Source organism: Primulina eburnea, chromosome 4, assembly GCF_022965805.1.
Source record: "Primulina eburnea isolate SZY01 chromosome 4, ASM2296580v1, whole genome shotgun sequence".
Classification (NCBI taxonomy): domain Eukaryota; kingdom Viridiplantae; phylum Streptophyta; class Magnoliopsida; order Lamiales; family Gesneriaceae; genus Primulina; species Primulina eburnea.
The window spans coordinates 3117235-3143332 of record NC_133104.1 but is presented as its reverse complement, the minus strand read 5'-3'; the positions used below and the strand labels follow the sequence as shown (position 1 = coordinate 3143332).

Below are 26098 nucleotides of genomic sequence, written 5' to 3'. Positions count from 1 at the left end.
GTCAAAAGATTTCTTGACTTGTCCGGATGGTAAGTAGAATGAATAGCTTGATGCACATACATGCTAGCCGAAGACCAAATGCAACTTGAACGAACTTGAGCAATCCAGCTTGAGTCTTGGTAACAACTGAAGTTTATCCAGCTTGACTTTAGAACAACTAACTTGAATGATAGGTAGTCCAAATAAAGGCTTGGATAGAAAGCTATCCACTTTGAGTCCTGGACATCCGGCTCGAGACGTGTAAATACATTAAAATAGCAGTTGAATCCTAAAACAGTTAGACAATATTTGCCATCACCAAAACTAAGGAATCGATCTAACAATATACGACCCATGAAAAATTATTATTTTTTATGTTTAAAGTATTATTTTCAGCGAAAAAGTATCATTTATGATAAAATATTTGACATGATGATTCAACTGAAAAATATTTCTTATATGTAGTTATAGAACTGGTTGACCAGTCTCACGAATACAGTTTTGTGATACCATTGTATAAGAGACCTACTTAATAGAGAAACTCAACATGTGTACATATATTAAAATATTTCACAATATTATAATTAATAATAACATTACAAATTATATTGTTAAGAGAGGCAAGCCACCGAAACTAGGAAGTTCCGAAATGTTACTTGGTAATGGACAACACTTTAGAAAAATGCGGAAGTGTTTGTGCAATGTGTCTCTCATAGGGATTCATTTGTAATCTTTATAAGTGAAAATTTTGATCATCTATACTGCTGTTCTTACATAACCAAGGTCGAAAAGATTGAAAAAATCAATCCGCCCCGTACCACAACCAGTCGTTATCCCCCAATTAGACCACCCTCTTCTTTCCTTTCGGATGCCGCCGAAGGAACATTTACACCAGATACTCCCTTCTTAATTTAGGGGTAAAGATGACCACCTCTAATCCTGAGCTTCATGTTACTCTTGCCAAGTGACAGACATGCCTAGAAATTCCTCAGAGGATACAATATCATTATAATTGGGGATATGGTAGTTAATACATCCATTGATTGATCCACTAAGGACACAAAAAGTAAAATTTGGACTTAGAATAGAAATTTACGGTAGATGGTGGACTAAGCTGCCTCATCTCGCATGAGAAGACCTTCGATGTCTTGGCAATGGAGAAGCCAAAGTGCCGAGTTCCAATGGCGAGGCAGCAACAGACTCAAAAGAAGCTCGATTCTCAGAATCTGAATATCTTGTTGCGTTTCTTGGAGTTTGAAGCTGTTCCAGAGTAGCTACAACCTCTGCCATCCGTGGCCTCATTTTTGGGTCCGGGCTTAGACACTGCAGACAAATATTAGCTGCACTGTATGCTGCTTTCTGAGGGTATTGGCCCTCAAGTTTAGTGTCCATGATCCGGAACAGCTTTCTCTTGTCACTCATATAAGGTCTCGCCCAATCGACTAAGTTTTGCTCGATGCCCACTTTTGTTTTGTCGACAGCACGACGTCCCGAGAGCAATTCAAGCAAAACGACACCAAAGCTGTACACATCACTCTTTGATGACAGTCTGCCTATTCCAGAAAATTGGAAAAAAAAAAAATAAACATAATTTGAAGATTCTTCACGTGGCAAAATTAATTATAAAATTAAATCACTATTCAAGTACCAGTAATTTTATGAAATAAAAAATCACATCAAGAAATTAAAACACAAAAACAATAAAGTTGTACAAAGCGTGTTGTGTTTAAGAAAATTATAGAGAAATTCCAAGAGACCAAAAGTTGACAAATAAAGACACAATATACTAATATAGTATAGGGATAGGCATTTCAGGAAACGGAGATGGCTAATGGCTGTGTCATTTTTTAACTCACCTGTAGCAACGTATTCCGGTGCAGCATAGCCATGTGTTCCCATAACTTGAGTGGATACATGAGTTTTGTCACCGGTTGGGCCAGCTTTGGCCAAACCAAAGTCGGATAATTTTGCACTAAATTCCTGCAAATGGAATTGATTGGTGTAAAATCGATATACAACATGAGACAAGAAAATTTACTGTTGGATTAAAGTTGGCAGAAAACGAGAAAAAGGTTTCAATTATACCCCATCGAGAAGAATGTTAGAAGCCTTAAAATCTCTATAGATCACTTGTTCTCTAGCTTCATGCAAGAAAGAAAGCCCACTAGCCGCACCGGTCGCAACCTTCATTCGAGTCGCCCATGAAATGGGTTGAGGCCCTCCTGCACCATGTAATTGGATTCAAATGCCACAACATGTTTATACACCACACACCAACTTTTGGTAAAAAAAAAATATAGAGTATGTCCATCCGACCCATGACAAATCGGGAATAACAAGATCACATAAATGGAAAATTAGCATTCTCCTAGGTTGCTAATCAATGAAAAAGATAAAAAGAGTTGATGGATCTGTATATACACAGCGTCGCTGAATGACTCCAACATTTCAAGAAGGCTGATTATAAGCACAAGCGAAGATGTCAAACTAAAAGAAACCAAATGAGTTTCCACAAGATCTTCTCATTGTCATTCAAAACAAAATGTGCATACGAGGAAAGAAACCAGAAGGCTCATACTGCAGTACAAACGTAATCAGAGAGCATAACTGCAACTAATTATAAGAAGACGTTTTAAAGAGGTCGAAAATAAATTCAAGAAATAACTTTTTAAATATCTTCGTTGTCTTAAAAAGAACTTGAAGAGTTGATGTGCAATAAAATGACAACCAATAAATAGAAGTAGCCAATAAAATATCTTCATCATTTTAGAAAGGACTTCATGAAATGATATATAATAAAATGAGGTAAAAAGGCGAAGATAAAGTTAATTTTAGTGCAAAAAGTACTTCTGAACAAATGATTCTCCAGACTTCCTTTCGACATGAACTCATAAACCAATAGCCGGTTATCACCCTCAGAGCAGTATCCAATAAGTTTAACTAGGTTCACATGTCGAAGTTGACCAAGATAATTAACTTCTGTCTGCAAAACATAAACAGGCTGGTCAAATAATCGATGCATAAAAAACTCGGTTACAAATAAATCCATAAAAGTGACAAAGGAAAAACATACCAACCACTCCTTGTGGCCTTGGAAACCTTCAGGCTTCAACTTCTTGACAGCAATAACGAGTCCCGACCCAGGCTTTGTGGCGGTAAGAGTATGCTCATCAATCCATCCTTTGAAAACATAACCAAATCCTCCTTCACCAAGAAGACTGTCAGGTCGAAAGTTTCTTGTTGCATTCCTCAACTCGTTAAATGAGAAGGGCTTCACGTGAGGTGACGAGAGTATTTCAGCCTCGGATCTTGGGGTAGGAAGGATTTCGACACTGCTTTTGCGATTGTAAATGGGAATGCTTATGTTGAAATGAGATGATGAATTGCCCGTTTTGCTGGGAAATCTTGATGCTTGTACATTCAGAACAATGATGCAGGTTAGATGATCAGCTGATTACAGCCCCTTGAAGCAAACACCTTTCAAGAATTTACATTAATAGAAGAAGATAATTTCTAAACATAGTGGTAGATTGTGTACTAATTAACAGAAACAAACATTGATGTGGAAACTTGAATTATAAAAATAGTGTAATCGGATATATAGTAGTCAAATTAGATATCCATTCCATAAAATCTTGTCAACTGGTTACAACATTATAACAGCACTTGCACAAGCTAATTTTAGTGGACTTGCCATTTTTCCTTGATTACTCTCCCAGATCCGTGTTTCCTTAAGAAGTCATTGTATCTTCATCAAAATAAATAAAGTTTTGCCAATTTTTTGGATGTCTATGGTCACATTTAATGAATGGAAATGAAATTCCAAAATCCACAGAATCAAATTTAACATAAGCTGCACATGAAGCCCAAACATTTAGCATGGAAGACAACTGAAGCTTCTTGTTGCAACAGCCATAACTCTAAGGCGTAGACAAAATTAACTAACATAAAAATCACATTTTAGGTACACCTGCAGCAGCAAGGTATATCAAATATGCAACTAAAAAGGAAATTATAGGCTCAAGTCCATACAAACTAACCATGGCACCTTTACAGAAGGTAGAACTTTCTCCTCCCCTTCAGCACTCATAAAACAAAGAGTCGACAAAAAGCAAGATTTTGCATTCATCTTAGACATTCCTAAAGCCAAAATTTTACAACCAGAGCCCAATTTGAGAGCCTAAAGAGTCCACCTTTGCCGTGTAAAAAGGTTTAACGTTGGACCATGGGTAATCATAACTCGAACCAATAACAAAATAACACAGAAACTAATCAGAAAAAAGCTTCCATTCTCTCCACCTAAACTCGAACAACTAAGCATAGGAACAGATACATAAGCAAACACGAGAGTAGAATACCAGAAGGGGTGCTAAGAGAGGCATCAACCCTAGCGGATGAACCAAAGCAATTACCCATAAGAATCAGAGCAACGAAAGGAAGGGTCCTCAACAGAAATCAAGAAAACTACCAAACAATCAGGCACAAATAAGTAAAGGGTTTTCAAGAACGGTGCTTGAATTAAAGCTCCCCTCTTTTAATCTACAAAGAACAAGCCTTTTTTTGTTTAAGAAAACGGCATAGTTTTTGCAGAAGGGCTTCAAGAAAGAAGAATGGGAAAAGGCCGAAAGGGCATTCTAAAATGGTAGACTGCCGTTGATAGATTCTGCACTGGTATCATGTCATCAATCAATTTGGGTAGCTTAGCTAGCTACTGTCCCACCTAAGTTAACTCCTTCCTATTTAATGCTGACGCGTTCGCAGGGTGTTCATCTTCGAACAAATCGAGCTCATTTGTAGATAAATGAATAAAATTATCATTTAATATTCTATAATAAAAATATCTTTTACACACACAGTTTTCACTTTTCATCCATGGTTTAATTTCTATTTTGATAAAAAAAAAAATTATGAACAATGCAAGTTTTTATTAATTAGTTAATGAAATTTTTGAAACAGCGTCAAAACAGTAGTTCGAACAAAGAAAATTGATATTTTGTCATTTTACTCTTTTCCAAAAATTGATGAAATGTTTCTTTACTAAGAATTAAAAGCAACTGGGTTAAATAATCGTAATGCTAATATTAGAAACACATAATATTTCAAAGCAGAAAGTACGTTGTCAACTCAGATATTACTTTCATCTAGAAATCGAACAAAGAATACTAAATGTTAAGTTATTTTATTTATATTACTCTCCATAAATTATTTTTAAATTAGAAAATTATATTTTTTTTATCATAGACGTAGTTAGTATGTTTTTATTTTTATTATGTAGTAAATCAATTTATGATTTTAGTCTATTAACTTTGAATTTTTTTAAAAATTTTAGTAGTTTTTTGTATAAGTACTGATATGACATCGGACACCTATGTCACAATATTTGAAGTCATATAAGCCATTTTCGATAATATATCATTATTTTTCAATGTCTTATAGACATTTTCAACATAACGCTCCGATTAATAATACTAATGTTGATAAAAATGAAAATTAGTTTACTAAAAAAATAATTTAACAGACAACATTCAAAATATGTGCAGCCTATATGAAGAAATAGCTAAAATGAGAGCAAGCACAAGTGTGAGGATATATTTGTGAGACACACACAGAGTCGTGCCTATTTAGAGGCAAATGAGTCCATTGACTCAGGCTCATCTCTTTTTTGGGCCCAAAAATTTAAAAAACAAATTATTATATATAATACTAGTTATTAGATAGCCCAAAACCAAGTATTTATTAAATGGAACTTGCTTAGCCTGTTATTGATTTATTCCTCAATCTTCCTCAATATTCATCTGCAGACAAGCCTTAATCGACTCCAGTCGTTGCGTCTTCTCTAGATTTGATTGAAAGACTCGTGACGAGCTGTAAGTCTATTTTCTTGTATTTGCTTTGTTCGGGCTTCTAATTTTTTATTATAGTTTTTTACTTTCTTCAGGGCTTTATGTGGTATCTATAATCTCGCTTTTTGACTGAAATTTTGGTGGATGTAATGCTTCTCCGGCTTTCAAATGCTCATATTGCTTATAAAATCTTGTTGACTGTCTCGGTCACAATAGCAAGTGCAAAGCTAAGTTTCTCAAAGTAAAGCTCATCAAAACTTTTCTCCGATCAACCATGTCACGAGAAAGATTGAATGGATTGGCCATGTTATCGATTGAGAAAGAAATTACTGAACAACTTGATTATACAGACTTGATTAGTATTTTTAGCTCTAAAAATGTTAGGCGGGTTGCTTTTTAGTTATCATTTTGGATATGTTTGATATTTTTATTCTTTTAGTTTTTTATATTGTCTTCGACGTATTGATTTAATTTGAAAAATTGCTATGGAACTAAAAAAAATATGAACACACATTATGATTCAGAGGCCTTCTTTTTAAAAGTTAGACTCAGGACCCAAATATTGTTAGGATCGGCCCTGTATACACACTGTAATGATTAAATCATCACATACAATCACTTACGCATATACATAGAAGTTGAGCTCCAAAGTTTAGATGAGTGAGTCTTCATATAAAAATATTAAAGATTGTGTTTGTCGCCTTAGCATAAGATTGTGTTTGTAGCCTTATTCAATTCAGACCACAAGTGTTGCGAAAGAAAATTTGCTACGAAGAAATTTGATTAGTAATCCCTCTACTTTTATAATTTCAAAATTTCAGAGATTTAAGAGGAAACTCATTTTAAATATTAAGAAGGAGAAAATTAGTACTTAAATAGTTTTGAAAATATGACTTTTTTAATTAAAACAAAAGAGAAAGAAATATGTTAGTTTAATTTTTCTTTATTCGAGTTTTGTTATCACAAAAAATGAAGAGATTGTTGGGTTTAAAAACCCTAACAATGTTGATTCTGATGATATCCTAATTGAAATTCTGACGAGGTGCAATTATTTGATGGTATTTCACAGCTCAGTGATGCAAATTACTAGCCGCCAAAACAACTAAACAAAAAACTCAATTTAGAACAAGTCGTATTTTACACCAGTTGGGCTAACTTCGATGTTATCTAGGTAAACTGATGGTAGTAAGACTCACTAATTTGGTTGATCAGTAAAGATCATTTTGGTAGGAGCAGTTGTAGTATTTTAGTCAGCATGATCAGCTCAATTATCCAAATGAATGATTAAGTTTGCATTATGAAGATAAGATAATGATCTACAAACCATATTCACAAGTTGAAGTCTAAATCGGAATTTAAGAAGCTAATAAATGACGCTTGGAGCCTAAAAATACATGATCTTGAAGATCAAATGCAAACTTTGGAAGGAGATTCTAAGTATGAACAGCCTATATAAAAAGTTAGCTATAATGAGAGTAATCCAAGTGTGAATTAAGATAAATTTTTTATATACGCACATTGTACTGGATTAAACTCTCACACATAATCACTCGTACATATACGTTGATTTTAGCTTCAAATTTTAGATGAGTGAGAGTTCACACGAAGACAATAAATAACATGTTTGTAGTCTTGGCATAAGAGATGTTAAGAATTACGTGGATTGTGATGTTGCAGAAAATTTTCTCTGAAAATTGACATATGAGATGATCTCTTAAAAATTTTATGATTTATTAATTGTCGCCTGATCTGGTCCACAATTTATTATGCTTCAAAATTTAATGAATCGGGGCCGAACATTTTGATAAAGTTTAGAAAAAAATAATGTTTTATAAAATATATCAAGAAAGTTGGCTTATTCTAAAAATTATTGTTTATTGTGCAAATTGCAATTTTTGTTTTTTTATATGTCATTTTGATCATCTATATTATCAAATTGACTCTTAACTCTCTATTTTTCATTTTTTTTTACAATTTAATTATTTTTTTTTTGAGAATCTTGATATGATGTGATTATTGTCACTAACATGTGGACATTATATTGACGTTAATGTCACAACAAGGGTACGTTAAAAATAAATAAAATAATAAAGCATGATGATCACCACCAATAATAAAAATTTAAAGTATAATTATTTAAAAATTAGATATTTCTCTATAAATCTTTATAAATCAAAGCATAAAAATTTAGATAATTAAATAAATTTATTCTCACATATTAAATATGCTGGGAACTGATGATCTTGATTTTTTTACAACTATTTACTTAAGAAATTCAAAATTAATATGTTAAATAATTAACAAATGTTAACATTTTACATTTATATGATCCTTGAGCCAATAAAGAATAGAACTCATGTCCAATATGTGAACGGAAAAATTTGACTAGTGTTCTGTAGATGGATTCAATTTGTGTGGTTATTAGGTTAACCATACATGAGTGAGAGCAGTACTGCAATGAGTGACCTCCTGTGAAATTTTCGTGCGTCAAACGGCTGACGTTACACCGCTTGATTTGATTAGCTAGATGAGTAGTAAAATAGTGATGTCAGATTTCAATAAGTAATATTGTCTATGCTGATGACAGGATCGACGGTAGGGAAAATATAAGACTGATATATAAATGATATGATACAACATCAGCAGATAGACACATACATCATCAAATTCATAGACCTAATAACCCGACTCATTAGCCCTCAAGTAGGTATAATATGTGCTGACACAAGTATAAAGAAATAAAATTATGTTTTGATTAAAAACTATAATTTTTTACGTAAAATAATAAGCGTTTGTGTAACGATCATGGGCCGTTAGGCTGAACCAATAAAGGTCTCGGCCCATACCCACGCACCACTACTGGTCATGGGTCGTCAGGATGGTCCAGCACGGGCCCCCATGCACCGCCACTCACAGAATATCCCACTCCTGGAAAGTGGTTCCTTTCGCCTTCCCCAACACTGATCCCAGGACCTCCAGGATAAGTACTTAGATTCCTCAGTGTCGGTAGCTCAACTGGTACCCACACTTAGGAATCTAGGTACTTATCCTGGAGGTTCTGGGTTCAAGTGTTGGGGAAGGCGAAAGGAACCACTTTCCAAGAGTGAGATATTCTGTGAGTGGCGGTGCATGGCATGGGCCGAGGCCCATGGTGAACCATCCTAACGACCCATGACCAGTAGTGGTACGTGGGTATGAGCCGAAGCCTTTGTTGATTCAGCCTAATGACCCATGATCGTTACAGTTTGATCATATCAGCCAGCTATTTACGAAAAACCAAAACTAAATAAAAACTAAAGAATGATGGGGCCTTGGACTTTATCATGTCAATTATATGTAAAGGCCCAATGATATTTTGTTTTATTTTTCGAAACTAAAGCTAAACGTAGAAGGTAGTTTTAAGCATTCTTGATAGAGGTTAGTTGTATTGCCATCACAATTGATAATACTAGAAATATTAAATAAATCTAAATAGTTCTCATGCATGTCAAATGTAAGCCATCACAAATTGTGGTGCTACAACGTAACATAAAGTAATAAGTGAACACACATGTGCAGGGATGGTAAGGACCGAGTTTGACCTTTACCGAAGGTAAGCGGTGAATCTCTGACTACAATGCATCGACTCCTATATATTTCGACAGAACACCCAACCTTGCCACCTGATGACCCCATGAGAGTCGGTAAACAAGTCAAAGTGTAATTCTAGCACATAGAGTCTCAATGTTGTCCCGGGTCATAAGGACTAATGGTGTACAACCATAAACTAGGACTTTTCCACTCGATAAGTGATAACCACTTGGAAAGTCCTTTTATGGAGGGTTGTTCAGTGCACTCTACAAGGAGCACCTATCTGCATGTTCGAACACACAAATTTTTTTTATTCACTCTAAAAATAGTGATGAATTAATTATATCAAACTTTTATATTTCACGGTAAAAGAAATAATTTATGAATTTAATAAAAATATAAACAAGAATAATTAATTAATTTTTTTGGCTAAAAACGAGAATTATTTTTGTCAAAGTTTATTTTCTCTCCCTTCAATAATTCAAAATTTGATAGCCATATTATTTATTTAATGAGATAGATTCCAGAATGCACGTGGACAGCTGAGGATTTCTATGTTTACTTAATTAAAGAAATCTTCAGTTTCAACTAAAACTTTTCAGGACACCTCGAAACTCTCTTCAAAAGCCAAAATTTTAAAACAACGAATTGATTAAATTAATTAATAATAACATTTTAAATTCAAAATGCCTAAGTATGCCAGCCATTTTAAATACCTTTATGGTGTGTTTGGTTGAGTGGATTAAATAAGAATAGATTAATAGTCCAATATTTATCGTTAAAATTTTAAGTTATTTTAATAATCGTTTTGACCCGATTTAAGATCCAATTTTATGGATAACTATTTGATTAATAAAATTGGATCTTAAACCGGGTCAAAATGATTATTAAAACATCTTAAAATTTTAACGATAAATATTGGACTATTAATCTATCCTTATTTAATCCACCCAACCAAACATACTCTTAGGACATGATCTCAGATTGATCCTCCTTTCTTATTTCCACTTAATTAATATTTTAAAGTTGCCCTCTAATATTTAATAGAGTAAATATCTTCTGATGAGTCGAGACAGATTGATTTGATTCAAGACTATTCATCTTTCGATATAAACATAATATTTTTAGTTGTGAATTTTTTTTGTATTAGTTTGTATAAAATGTAGACTTGTGAAATCAATAATAAAAAATTTTGTTGATATTTTTTATAAACATTTATTTATGATATGATTTTTTTGAATAATTATAATACTTTTTTAATTTTTCTGTTTTTTTTGCGGGTTTTTTCGGGTCGGCTTACCTCGTTACGCCATAGTTTAGCATGTTTGACAAATCTAATTGTTGCTATGCTATATCAGCATGTTTTTCGAAAATACAAAAAACTATTTCTTTATTGATGTAAACGGGTTTTCTAGGCCAGTAATTACATATGTGGTTAATACATTCTAGTAATGATTTTGGTCGTTTAATATTGTTTGTCAAAAAGTGTAGTTTTTCTAATTAAAAAAAGGAAAAAGAAATATATATATATTTATTAATCTGAATTTGTTTTAATGGAGCCCCCAATACACGAGGAGTGATGGCTCTTTTTTTAAAAAACACAAATAATTGTGGAGAAATTGCCCAAACATATTCTGACAGATTTAATGCTGAAAATCTGAATATGCCGTAAAAAGTTGTCAATAATTGATTATGATGATGCATCATTCATGAGATCATGCATGGAATTCAGTAGTTTCAAGATTATTTTTAAGAAAAATATCATTTTATTTTTATTTTCCCTTTTCAACTGAACAAATAAAATATAGTTCATATTTGAAAAAAATTGTCATTTAACAAGAAATCGCAGCAAAATAGAGCTGGAGTGTTAGAAAATTCAAATCTCCATAGCCCACAAAATTTATTTTTATTTGATTCCATATATGTCTTTTATTTATAGATATATCATTGTCAACTTGTCACCATAAGAATGGAAAACGATTAAATTAAATTTCAGCAAATGTCCACTTCAAGAGAGTGACTGTTGCCCTACTCTCCTTGTTCTCTACCCTTCCATAGATTTCCTTTGTCCTCTTCCATATTTCCTTGGAATTTGTGCTTCATTCTCACCTTATTTCTTCTAATAAATCTTCATCGAGAATTTTGTGGATTTTTCGGTATACTATTCTACCAGCATCAATGGTAAGATCAGATGGTTAAATTTTTAGCCATTGATGCTGACGGAAGGGTCGGCATCCGCGGCATACCCATTTTCGTAACATTTATCATTTATAATATTGGTGGGTTTTTGCAATCTATTGCTAATGAAGAGATCAAATGAAGACGAGAAAGGGGGGAAATTTAGAGATGTAACATTGGATAAACAAAATTTAACAATTGAATTTGAATATGATAAGACATTTTTCGGTTATCTTACATGAAAAAAACATATTATACTAATATCATGTAAGCAAGAACTGTGTATCCACATGCTTCTTTATTCTGATCTCCGAGAAACTCGAATATTCTTTGATCTTTCCCCTCCTCATCAAGTGGCGATATTCCACATTCTACTACTTTGTACACCAGCTCTAATGTATCGAAACAACAAATTTAATCATCAAAACTTATAATATATGATAATTTGACCATACCATCTCGATGTACAATCAAATTTGGACAAGTTTTCAGGTCATTTACACGCACGAAATCTCGTTCGATGTCTTAATTGAAATGTTGTTGTTCTAGCCATGGCCAAAACCCTGTCTGATCATCCATCCCGCAGAACATATTGCAAAGGCTTTCCTCCTTGATATTTGGATGATGATCCATTTTCGGACACTGATTTTCGGGCCTCGAGGACGTCGAATTCTGGAAGAGATGTGAGATTACATTAGGCCTGAGTGATGATGGGAAGAATTGCCTGCTTGTGGTACTCGGATTGGTGGGTAAAGTTGGGCTATCAATGGCCGGATTTCTTGATATGTCAAGCTTTATTTCTGAGCTGTTTTCACTTCTGTTGCTGCAGGAGCCTTCTGTTTCTTTGTTCAGATTGATGGATTCTGTTGGCTCCCTTGTCTTCAGTGACAAAATCTGTGAAAATCTTTAATTTATTTTCAATAATGCTCACAATTTTATTTTATTTGCTTATAATTTTCTACTTGTGTTAATTTCTTGGAACATTAATTGTTCCTAAAATGTAAAAAAAAAATGTAAACTTTAAATTACCTCAGCATGGAGTTTCTGATTCTGCACTTGAAGTGCATCGTTTTCTGACTTGACAGCATCAAATTGTCTCTTCAAAATCTCGTAATCTTTCTCCAGTTGCTTCGTCTTCCATCTGGCTCTCCTGTTCTGGAACCAAATGGCGATCTGTCTGGGCTGAAGCCCGAGGGCCCGGGCCAGCTGCAGCTTCCTTTCGGGCTCCAGCTTGTTTCCCAGTTCAAAGTTCTTCTCAAGTGTCTTCACTTGCTCCATGTTCAGCCTCTTCTTCTTCTCCCCGAGCTGGGATCCGTCGTCGGATAGTTCATCCTGATCCCCGTGATTGTTTATCTCTTCGCAGATGTCGATTCCGGTGGCAAACGACATGGATGATCTCTTCCCTAGCAGTGAAGCCACGCCGCCTACACCAAGAAAGAGTAAAGATTTAGGGTTTAAAGATCATAATCATCATGAGATAAATAAATGAAAATTTCAAGATTTCATACGTGCATGTATAATCTATGAAATATTGCGTTGCTCGACCAAAAAAAACAAGAAAAAAAATCATCATCCATCTTCAGAGCATACACATAAAAGAATTATTCCCTGCAATAAAAACAAAAGTACATACCATGAAATTCTTGGGGACTGCAAGAAGGAAGAATCGGTACAGCAAGAGAAGTGGAGGGCTGATCGTGATCATCATCTTCATGATGAGGAGTTTGCAGCATAAAATTGGAGTGAAAGAATGCCATTTTCAGCACAGATCATAACCTATAAATTATACTGTTCCACCTGCAGTTGAAGTGAGATCAGGAATACTGATCCACAACTAGTCATGATGATGTATGTATTTTCTTGAAAAAGAGATTGAAAAGTGAGCAAATATTAAATATATATATAATGAATCTGTGAATCGTGTGGGTTTTTCATTTGTGAGAAGTGGGATTATATATATATATATATATATATATATATATATATATATATATATATATATATATATATATATATATATAAATTCGTTTTACTTTTATTGCAACAAGATGGATAGACAGATCAAATGGTAGTAATAATTATTACTAAAGAGTTTAGAACAAATCTGCATGCCACTTAGAAGTCTAAATAGATAAATTAAACTTGCTAGTTGTAGTTTTTTAGTCTATGGTTAAAATTTGAGTCAATAAATGGAAATTTTGTAGGATTTTTTTTATTTGAAATATGTGTATTTCATTTTGTGATCCATATTGCGGATAAATTTGGCTAGAAGTTGTTTGTTTTTTGAATATGGAAAATGATGGAGGGGAAATTTTGATTTATTTTCTTGTAAATGAAGTGGGGTGCCTATATTTTTCAACGTGGACAGTTGTCATTGAAAATTTTGAAATAAAAGGGCAAGCAGACAAAAAATTGTATAGCCTGATTCCCTGGCTAAATAAGAAGAAATGGGTTCATACAACATGCCTTTAATAGGAGAAATGAGTGATTTAAGGCCGGGCGGCGGGGGGGGGGGGGGGTGGGGGGGGGGTGGTGGGGTAAATATGTAAATGTATTCAATTATTTTTCAGTCGTAAACTTTGTAGTCGTTGGCAATAATTGCTTTCACAAATCAATGGAATGTAGCAATCAAATTGCGATATTTCGATTTTTTTTAGCTACTAAACATTTTAATTGTGATGTAGTACTATTAAATTCAAATTCTAGTAGCGGCAAAATGTTAGTCTTCATCCTAAATAGGTTACGTGTCCTGTCCTAAATATATGCAACAGTAGGGGAAGCGGATAAAACTTGTTTTATTTTTTATTTTATTTTTAAAATAATAATAATAATAATAATAATAATAATAATAATAATAATAATGCAAAGAAATTTTTAATCGATTTACAAGCTACATATTCGAAAATTCCGAAAATTGTACTCTAAGTTGGTTTCTAATTGGTCAAAATTTAACTTTAATACAATATGTTGATTTTTTTCATATATATATTTCTATGCAGCGTCATATTAACATAGAACACAAAAACTTATGTGAGACGGTCTCACATGTCGTATTTTGTGAGACGGATCTTTATTTGGATAATCCATGAAAAAATATTACTTTTTATGCTAAGAGTATTGCTTTTTATTGTGAATATGGGTAGGGTTGACCCGTCTCACAGATTGAGATCTGTGAGACGGTCTCGCATGAGACCTACTCAACATAGAAAAGTAAATGAAATATGTCTAAAAGTAAACCAACCCCTTAGACTACTCGGTTGTAAAGCTGGCATTTATAGAACTGTTGCCACAAAGAATGATGTGATAAAATCAAACGTGATCTAAAACAAAAACCATGCCCTAGATTCGATGAAATAAATAATCGTTGTGTGTTCCTATCTTTTGAAACAAGTAGTTGTTTGTGATATTCATTTTTACACTATGAAAAATCTTAATAACAAATAATCACGATATGGAATAATCGAAATTCAAACGAACCTTCAAAAAACCCGTCTTTGACAACTCGAGTGAAAAACAACCTATAAATGCTGCATAAAGATTGATCAATCTTTGATAACAATTTTTGCATTTGTGAGAAAAATTCACAAGTTTGATAAAATTGTGGAAATAAGAATAAACCCTAAACCTTTGACGTTGGAAAACCTGTGAAGATTAGTCTACATTAATATGGCATCCGATGTGTGAAAAAATAGACCAAATACTCGAATATATATATATATATATATATATATATATATATATATGTGTGTGTGTGTGTGTGTGTGTGTGTGTGTGTGTGGCAGTTGTGAATGGATTGAGATTGAAAAGTGTGCAAGAATTTAAAGGATGGGTCCAAAGAAGGGGGGGTAGGTTTTGCCAGCCAGCCAGCCATCCTACCAACATACATCATGCATGCACCAACATCAACCCCACTCCCCTTTCCCATCCCATTATCCTCTTGGCTGGCTAAGCATTTTACACACACCAAAACTCTTTCTTTTTTCTTTTTGAAATATATATATATATATATATATATATATATATATATAAAATAAAGGGGACTAAAAGCCAATATCTTTTCATTGGCCATCCCAAGCTGTCCCTTCCATTTTTGTCCAATTGTACATCCTCAGGTATCGATTAGGCCATATCGACTATTTTCCTTGACCGAATAAATATTTAATTTAACATAATATTTGAGAATTTCATTTTACATACAAATTCCTGGATTTGGTTCACTGATTCGGCCCCTGGCCACGCACGTCACCTTTTGAAATATGTTTCTTTTCCTGTTAATTCGAAAGTCAGTCTGTGTAAAATTCACGAGATAATAAGGAATTTTAAAAAGTGACCAATTTTGAGAAATTAAAATTTTTTACATTGTGTGCATACGTAAGGTTGATTTTAATTAGTTGTTTCCGTTTAAATAAAATTTGTTTATGTTTAGCTTTGTCCCATCACGGATTTTTATTCGTTAAACGTGTCAACCATGCGCATATTTACAATAAAAATTAATATTTTTAGCATAAAAAATAATGTTTTTCATGAGTGATTCAAATAAAAGACCTATCTCACAAAATTGACGTTTAACACATTTTTTTATATTTTTCAATATATGTCAGATGAGATAATCCTAAAAAACATTATAACATTTTGATATTTTTAAATAAGGGCACCCACATTGGGTGTTAAAAAGGGTGTTATAACACCCCTTTAACACCCACTCTCCAATGTGAGTGGGCGTTATAACGCCCACTCACATGAGAGAGGGTGTGGGGCGTTCATCTGTATGAACGCCGATGAACGCCCCATGTGTCAGCCTATTTTTTTTTAAAATTCCACATTTAGCGACGGTTTTTTAAAATCCGTCGCTCCTAGCGACGGATTTATAGAAACCGTCGCCGATCTGCTGACACGCGGGCTCCACGTGTTTTGAATTATATTTGGACGACCAAAAAAATTGGTCATTTAGCGACGGGTTTTTTTAAACCGTCGCTAAATCGTCGCTTTTTACGACGGCGTTTAACTAACCGTCGCTAAACGTTGTTACATATATAAAAACAAATTATTATTAATATAAAATAATAATAATTTAAATTTCTTAAAAAATTTGAAATTGAATTTATTTAATGTAAAATAAGAGTGAGATGAATGAGTGGACAGCGGGACCTACAAATAATGAGTGTGAATGTTAAAATGAATGTGGGAGAATAGATGTGTTAATGTAATGTGTATGTGGCATGTGGACCCCACGATTTTTGATGAGGTGGTGGGTGTTATAAAACCCACCAATGCGGATGCTCTAATACTAAAATACAACACATATATTTAAGCATACAATATCTATAATTATAATTAGAAACAATACTCGTAACGATAGTTATTTAATTTCTATCATGATTTAAGAAGCGCATTTCACGTAAATAATGTGTCTTCGTTAACATAAACGTATGCATATCAGCGTAGCCAAAATTTTTTAGGAGTAATGCTACATACACAACCAAATTTGTATAACAATTCGTACAACACAAAAAATTCAATACAAAAATGTCATTTATCAACATCTCGTGATAAACTCAATGAAAAATCTCACGATATAATAACAAAATCTCACGATTTAATTGTTGTAAATATCGTTGTACGATATTTTGGTTGTACCTTTAACATTATTCAAATTGTAATAAGTCGTAACAAAATCAGACATCCCTATCTCCATCCATCATGTATGTTGAGGTAGTTCAAACTTCGGATAAAACCGAAAAAATCGAAAATCCAAACTGAAAAAACCGAACACCGAACCGAACCGAACCGAAAGTCGTATTTTATAATTCGGATATAAATGTTAAAACCGAAGTTTATTTGGTTCGGTTTCGGATTATATATATATCAAAACCGAAAAAACCGAAATTTCATTCAATTAATAATTTTTTAATATTTTATTTATATTATATATTTTGATTGATATGATATTTAGTGAATATTGAAAAATCATTTTGAACAATTTTTAGTTGATTGTTGTTTGTTTAATTAATTCAGACATTGTGTTTAAATATTTTACAAAGAAAATATGTAGAAAGTTAACCTATTATATTTTACAATATATTTATGTTATTAATTTAAATAATTATACTAAAACCTAATTAACTGACCGAAATAACCGAAATAAAAAATCGAAAACCGAATCGAACCGACCGATGAACACTCTTACATATATGTATGTGTGTATATATATATACACATATGTATATAGATATATATGTGTGTGTGTAAGTGGGGCCCAATTTAGAGGCCGAGACAAAGAGTATCAAATGACTTTATTAGTTGGAAGCTGAAAGGCTTACCCTATGGTATTTGGGTGGATTGTGGATCCGATCCATGCATGTAACGACGGAGCCAATAAATTTGTTACACTAGAATTTATATTTTATAATTTTTTTAAATTGAGACATTCAAACTAATATCAAATTATCCAAAATTAACATATAATTTTTTTATCCATGCATGGCATGTTCTCCCAACGTCTTGTGCAGCTCAAATTTTGAATAAAAAACACGCACACCACATTCAGGGCCGGAGACATGTGCTTGTTTACGTGGGATTGTTTCAATTTTTTTTAAAAAAAATGTATATGTAAATTTTGTATAATTTTATAATAATATGATATTACTTCAGGGTAGATCAATTTAAAATATTAAAAAATTTAGAGTTTAAAATTTCAGTCCGGACAGAGCTATATTTCTGGATTCGCCACACACATATACAATAAAAAATGCACACGCACGCACGCGCACACACACACACACACACACACACACATATATATATATATATATATATATAATTTAGATACGTATAATTAATAATTTGTTGCCACCACAAACATGGCCTTTCGACTATGATATTGGGTAGAATTGTCAAGATCTATCATAAAACCAACAAAAACATATTTTGTGGTATATTATTTTTTAAAAAAATTAATTTTGTGAGCACACGTTGTGGACTTGTGGCTCGATACCGTAATCACATATTGGGTAATATTTTTCATTTTTACTCGGATTACTTTGTTAAGATTAAGTATTTACGGTTTTATCAAGAGCTATAATAAGTGGTAATAGTACAACTTAAATCTTTTAAACTGTATAGTAACTCGAGAGTTTCGGTTCGATACATATCCCATCAGAGACAATTATTGCACTTCAACATACTCTCAATAATTGTACTCATTGTATCATTGTAGTTAATGAGAATCGAATCCGTAACCTTGGCTCTGATATCAATTGTAGGAACGAGCAGTTGACGCTTTACGAAAAGTTAAAGATGGTGGTAATAGTGCAACTCAAATTTTTTAAATTGTACAACAACTTATCAAATATTACGGTTCGATATCACTCTCCCACTTGAACGATTATCACATCCCAACGAAAAAAAAAGAGTTGCGCACACGCACTCACTCAATTCCCATCGGCGCCTTGTGTGAGACGATTTCACGGGTCGTATTTGTGAGACATATCTCTTATTTGAGTCATCCATGAAAAAGTATTACTTTTTATGCCAAGAGTATTACTTTTTATTGTGAATATGAGTAGGGTTAACTCGTCTCACAGATTAAGATCCGTGAGACGGTCTCACATAAGACCCACTCATAAAAAAAAATGTACTATTTAATAAATAGGTATCTTGTGAGACGGTCTCACAAAACTTTATCTGTGAGACGGGTCAACCTACCGATATTCACAATAAAAAGTAATACTCTTAGCATAAAAATAATAATTTTTCATGGATGACCAAAATAAGATATATGTCTCACAAAATACGACTCGTAAGACCGTTTCACACAAGTTTTTGCACTACTGAATATGTGAGTGTGCATTGAAGTATAGGAAGGAAGATTGACATCACAATAAAGTTCATAATTGTCAAGTTTAATGTTTTGAAAAATCGAAGGTTAACCTTTAATAAGATTTTTAAATATTTTTATTTTATATTTAATTTGTAGTACTTTTTCATATTTAAAAAATTCAAATAATGTGTTATATTGTAATATAATTTTGCTCAGATAAAAAAATTCTTTTTACGTTCCTAAAAACAACCAAACACGAGCTAATGTGTGTTTTTTTCAATTATTTTTATTATTTAGATTTTTTGTTTATTGCAATAAAAAGAGTTGAATGTTCTGCTCCACATGCCTCCATGCTTTATCTGGAGCATTTCAGCTCCAGAAAAACTGATGCCCCGTGTGCGCATAAACTGCCCTTTTATGCTTTACTTTACCCTTTCTTCCTTGCGAAAATGATTTTTCAACTGCCCTCGAAGCGCGCGAGGATGAAATTTTTAATACAATTTAAAATTTATATGCATATTTTTTTAAAAAAATTTACAAAATTGACCTACTCAAATGTATATGAATTCGCCTCTCTTTGGTAATCTCGTGCCCACTTCTCAAATTTCTCGGATCAGTCATCAGTCGCTATTATCAGCTACCGTTAAGTTTTGTATTTCAATTAATTTTGAGAATCTTTTGTTTTTCTAGTGCTTTTGCCGATATTGTAAGTACCCGTAGGGCCAATTGAGCATGTCCTTCCCACTGTTGAGGGGAGGGATGTTGGTGTCAAAGATTTAACTGATTAATTACTGGTTTTTTTGGATTTGGATCCTCTACTGTGATGAATACACGAGATGATCATATGATCATCTCATATAAAAAGTGCACCGCATCAAATATTGTGTTTTCAACACTGTAGATGATCTAAATCCGGTTTTTTTATTCAAACACAGTGAAGAAACCAAACAGATCCATAGGCACCCCTAATATACGAGCTTAATAAAAGTACATTAACGTCGGTGTCAATAATGCACATAAAGTATCTTATTGGCTTCATCTTGAGTAAAATGGATATCTGTTTTCTCGATACCGATGTATTATTAAAAATCTAGCATTATCACATACCTACAGGCTGTAATGAAAAAATATTAACATTACTCGAATTACAAGAAAAGGTTACCTACATCAGATCTAAGGGTTGTTTCTGTATCATGTTCTCTCGAATCTGAGGTATAAAAAATATGTATGGTAATGTTTACACGAGATTACTGTACTACATTTGGTACAATCCCCTGCCGCAGAGAAATAACGAAAGAATGTTACTGATCTCATCTCTGTAAGTAGGCATGATACTCAAATGCTTAGATAAACCTGGATGTTGAGTCGTAATATGATTTAATCACATGACTTTTGGAAAAGTGGAGAAGCATTCCGAAAATTGATCAACCAAAATGGAATCCGGTTGATTCATAAGAACTGCTTGAAAGAGAGGGTAGCTTGCGAACTGCAATAACACCAGCTACTAGAGCACTTACCGAGGCCAAAACAAATGCAGGGATGTTACCACCACCAAATAAAGCATCCCACGGACCGGCACCAAGGGATACAATCATCTAATAAAAACAAACAATTTGATGAGTCGTCCTTCATACCCACAGAGAATTATATGGCAATGAATTGGCAGAAGCATTAAACGTGAGAATCATCGACCTATATTCTTTTCAGCATTTACAAAAAGGGTGGCATGGAACACGGGTTAACATTGAAAAGTGTAATAGTAGCTACCTGAGGTATAACGATAGCGAGATTCAGAACTCCAATTGCCAACCCTGAAAAAAATATACATCTTCGATCAAAGATAGAGCTTCTCAAATAGACGAGAACTGAAAACAGAACAAGAATCTGTATGTACCTTGGCCACCTCCTGAATCGGCAGTCAATTCAGCCGTGACTGAGAAGGGTACACTATAAGTGATCTACCACACAAATTTAAAGGCTTCAGCACTAGTATTTGAGTCCCATTAGAATGTCATAAAATTGGCTTTGGAACTGCAATTCTTTCTTGCACAGATTAATTCTTAGCATCACTTTAGGAACCTAGAAAAGCGGTAGAGCAAATAAATCTTACCGCAAGAGGAAGACCAAGAAGAGCAAAAACAATTAGAGATGCGATTTTGGAAGCTCCATTCGCCCCAATGACATGTTGAATCCCTCCAGAATTCTTTCTCATAGATACCAAGCTGATGATTGCAGTGCCTGCCATGCAGAGAAACACCAAAAAATTGCTACTAGCCCAAACCAGTTTTGCCCCCATCCACTGGCACATTGGTTCAATGAAGAAGGAGCTAATGCCCAAAACAACCTACAAGAAAAGAATAAAGGAAACTGAGAACTGGATCCGTGAGGTAACACAATCACAAGCAAATTTTCAGGAGAAATTCGATTTCTTACCGAGTTCAATAGCAGACCAAATGAACCTTCTCTGACACCTTGATTATATGTTTGAACTTCGGCTACATCTCCTTTTGGGTCGCCATGAAAAACTTCTCTCCCCATCCAATCAGTGTCGAAGAGAAAAAAGGGAAACCACGACAACTGATTGTAACAGGAAAAAATGACTAAATTTAGCCAAACATTCACTAAAAGACGAAAACGAGACATGACCATAATTCTGATAAAGATGCTGAAACCAATGCTAGAAAATAAATCCCACGAAAGTACTTACCCAGGTAAATGCCATAACTACCAACACTGAATTCATATCAGGAGGTAAATGACGTAAACTGGTTAGTATATTCACCAGTACTGCTCCAGGGCTGTCGCTGAAATTATCATCTTCATTGTCAAGATTTTTTTGTTCAATCCCGTCGCTATTAATTATTGTGTTCTGCCTCTCAGACTTGATTTCCACTACATTATACTTCATTTCTGTATCAATATTTGACTTGGAAAAGTCGGATCCATTTGGTAGAGGATCATCCAAGAGAGGAGCAGAATCAGATAGACGGTGAGATTGTTTTGGCATCAATGGAACCTCCTTCGCAAAGTAGAGTGTCACAAGCGTACAAACCGCAAGGAAGACCTATGCATGACTCAGAATTCAGAAATGCGATCTAAAAGCTGGAAATTAAAACTATAACAGAAAAATGAAATTTGTGAAGGTATTTTTCACATTAAAAAATGAAAAACTAATGCATGAAGAAAGTCTGCCTCAGTACAACAAAAACAAAACACTGCCACATAGTGCATCATATTACATGCTTATAAACGAGAAGATAATATGTTGCTATCAGTAGTTTCAACCATGCATAGACTCCTAATACAATAACTCACCACCGCAACTAAAAAAGCTGCTTTGAGATTCGCACATGGTTCACAACAAGCTCTACTTGTCAAAAATGGAAACCACCTGCAAACAAAAACTTATAAATGTATTAATAAGTTAATACAGTTCATGAAATAAGAGATAATAGTCGACGTGAAATGCTATATCATTATACAATTTCAATCAGACTGAACCAATGCACCACGAGAAAAAACAATATCAAATTATCAACAAACAAGATACGAGACATAAGCACTTTTAACACATCACCTGTGCCAACTTCCACTAGCCCCAGAGGAAAATCCAAGAATGTTTCCAAAAGCCATCCAAGAGCAAAAAACAGCATTGGCTGAATTTCTTTGATCAGGACCTAGGATAGATGACTATTTTTATTTATCCATGAAATAAACATGCTTGTCCTATGGACCATATGATCACGCACAAAATAATTAAGATGCAGTAAATCATAATTCAATAAAAAGTGAAAAAACAGAGAAGAACAAGAGGGCTAATAAATTCAATTGCTATATTTACCATCCAGGTAAATGGGTGGCGAAAAAAGGGCAATAAAGTCGGAGAGGAGTTGTGCATTTCCCAGTTTTCAGTGAATAAAGCAAATTTCTGGTCTTCCTTCATGGCTCTTTGAAGTGATTCTTAGGAGTTTGGAAGTTCGAAAACTCAAACAAATGTTTAAAAAAAGGTGCACAGGTGCACAGAAGCAAGGATATGACTTGCTAGGGAAGGGTTACTTTCATTCAAAAAGATGCATTGCACAATGCATTATCCGCAGCAGCATTAGAGGTTAATCATAAAGAGGAGCTGAGTTACACAGCGTATAAGATTAAACTTATAAGGGCTCTCAATTCATAAACACCAACACCTTCATTCCCTATGCAGGGTGATTATACCTGATAAGTCAGCCAAGAGAGCTCGAGCTGGACCCTGAAATGATTAGAAAAATAAATTTTATTTTCTTAACAAATTCTTTAGCTCTTGAGACCATGTGTAGTGTGAAATGATTTTTAAGAAACTTGCCTGCACAGTGTTGTTCGCAAGGTCTAGCATCCAAAACCCAATTACGAAGACTACAGCAGCTCTTGTACGAGTACCTTTAAATGTGCTGCATTTGCACGAGTTGGTTAAGCACATTTCACATTAGACAAGAAGGAACATGAAAAAGGAAATAACTAAGAAGTTGAAAAAACCTGCAATGCTCTTTTGTATCACCTAACAGATAACCAATGTCTGCAGAAAATCCGATTATTATCACCTATATTACAACAGTAGCTTAGCTGCTATGACAAATCGATCTCAACTACAAACGGAGAACAGGGGAAGCAGCAGCTGCTACATAATACTTACCGCAATTGAGATCATGAGAGCCCCTATAAAAATAAAGGGTCTTCTTCTACCATATTTTGAAGAGCATTTGTCGCTCCATACGCCAACACAAGGTTGTACCTGAAAAACAGAACAAATATATCATCCCAACAACTGACAGCCTCTTTTACAAGCATATGACAAAGAATCTTCAAAATCTAGCTAGAAAAAATTTCCAACATTATGTACCATAAACAGAAAACAGGAGCAAAGATATGAAACCAAAATTCAAAATGTAAAGAAAAAGATACCCTCGTGAGTCGAAATTTCGTAACTAAGTTTCTTAAACTGCAAAATATAGAACTAAAACAAGAACTTCAAAATTTTAAAACAAAAATTTGTCAACACATACCACAAGGCCTGTTATGGGACCACATAACCATATAAATGAAGAAAATGCATGTTCTACACCAAGCGTCTGCACAAAAAAAAAATGCAAAAGTCAGAGAAACAGGAAAAATAATCAACAGTTTCAAATCAAATGAGGTTTATGTGTGCATATAAAAAATAATTGCATTAATTTCAAATTCCTTCAACACATCACAGAAAGCTTTGTGCAAGCATGTATATCATAATTGGGTTGATGTAACACCACCTTTGAAATGGAACACATGTTTCTTTTTCACTGTTCCTTCCTCATAATTATTTACTAAGCAGTAAATCACGATAAAATAACATTAATATTATATTTATAGTTACAATTCACAGACTTCCGATGTAAGAGTGGTGAAAACTTAATTTTAACCAAGTGCTTGTATTCTGTAACTCTATCTGCCATTTAAGCTGGAATAATAGGTACGTTGGGATTAATTGTAGTCTATACAAGCTTCAACGTATTTCCAATGTTCTTCAAATATGTAACACGAAATCTAAGAACGGAGCTTGCAACCAACCTATCATATTGCCACTGAACCTTAGCCACCGCCATCTCTATGACAACGATGATCCAAATGCTTAGCGATTGAGCGGCATGTTCAAATAAAGAGGCGCGCATCTAATTGCACAATTTCACTCTCACTGACTTTCTAAATACAACATTACATACTTCAGATTGAATGCATGTACCTGAACGTAAGGAGTGAGGAGAGAAAGCTGAAGAGCCCAGCCAAATTGTACACCAGCGGCGACCGTACAACTGAGGATCAGCGTAATTAAGCTGCAGTGCTTATGCGGGTGATGACGCTGATCAGAATCCGGTGGCGAATCTCCAACATCAGACAACTCAGGCGACAAGGATGATGCGTGGATCTGTGAACGGCGTCGTTGCTCCCCACCGTCGAAGTCTGCTAGCTCCACCTCCTGCTTCAGGTTCTTGTATGGCACTCGGATCGACACCGCGTCCATGTTAAGTGGAATCAGGCGGCACTAAACTAATCTATAACCAAAAAAAAAACTGGTGGCAATTTACATTAACGGAGTGGAATTGGGCGTTATTTGATCGGTTGTTAGGGATTCGGAAATCCGATGGAGTAATTTGTCTAAGAAAAAAATTGGGCGGGGAGGGATGTTGAATTTGATATATATCGTTGATTTCAATTTTCAGGTGGTGAAGATGGAATACCATGAATGAACACAGGAGAGGCCAAAGCCTGAACAAATACTTTCGAATTTTTATATTAAGGTTTAAGCTCAATTCCACGAATTTAGATTTATAAATATTGAAAATTATATATTGGTAAAAACTTGTATGAGATGATCTTACGGATCATATTTTATGATACAGATCTCTTATTTGAGTCATTAATGAAAAAAGACCGTCTGTTTATATACTCTTAAATATTTACAAATTAATTTTAGATTATTAGAGTAAAATGCATTAGTTCAGTTAAAATCTTACTTAGATATTTATGTAATTATTATTATAATATCTCAAATTTTACAATAAAATGTTGTTATTATTACATTTTTCATAAGTCAACTGTACCTTAAATTTTGAGGTAATAAGAATATATATAAACAATTTCTTCGGTAAAACGGTTCATGTCATCGTCACATCTGTACTCGTAGTAAACGCTTTCATTG

The 26098-nt window shown here is 33.8% G+C and overlaps 3 protein-coding genes across 3 annotated transcripts; all 3 read right to left on the bottom strand.

Annotated features, from left to right (window-relative positions):
• Window positions 1–665: 665 nt before the first annotated feature.
• On the bottom strand, window positions 666–4716 carry LOC140830634 (probable serine/threonine-protein kinase PBL3). Its single transcript, XM_073194047.1, has 6 exons — window positions 4338–4716; window positions 3053–3390; window positions 2827–2962; window positions 2065–2201; window positions 1836–1959; window positions 666–1532 (listed from the first exon to the last, which is right to left on the bottom strand). Exons 1-6 carry the CDS (start codon window positions 4393–4395, stop codon window positions 1099–1101), a joined length of 1227 nt encoding a protein of 408 aa, XP_073050148.1. The 5' UTR covers window positions 4396–4716; the 3' UTR covers window positions 666–1098.
• Window positions 4717–11746: 7030 nt separating this feature from the next.
• On the bottom strand, window positions 11747–13486 carry LOC140830633 (homeobox-leucine zipper protein ATHB-13-like). Its single transcript, XM_073194046.1, has 3 exons — window positions 13204–13486; window positions 12600–12994; window positions 11747–12464 (listed from the first exon to the last, which is right to left on the bottom strand). The coding sequence occupies exons 1-3, from the start codon at window positions 13325–13327 to the stop codon at window positions 12096–12098; spliced, it is 888 nt and encodes a 295-aa protein (XP_073050147.1). The 5' UTR covers window positions 13328–13486; the 3' UTR covers window positions 11747–12095.
• A 6920-nt stretch (window positions 13487–20406) lies between these two features.
• Window positions 20407–25667, bottom strand: LOC140830632 (sucrose transport protein SUC3-like). Its single transcript, XM_073194045.1, has 14 exons — window positions 25142–25667; window positions 24429–24494; window positions 24059–24157; window positions 23902–23966; window positions 23732–23816; window positions 23605–23638; window positions 22967–23066; window positions 22705–22780; window positions 22097–22453; window positions 21823–21966; window positions 21500–21733; window positions 21284–21347; window positions 21157–21200; window positions 20407–20984 (listed from the first exon to the last, which is right to left on the bottom strand). Exons 1-14 carry the CDS (start codon window positions 25418–25420, stop codon window positions 20814–20816), a joined length of 1818 nt encoding a protein of 605 aa, XP_073050146.1. The 5' UTR covers window positions 25421–25667; the 3' UTR covers window positions 20407–20813.
• Between the last annotated feature and the right edge of the window lie 431 nt (window positions 25668–26098).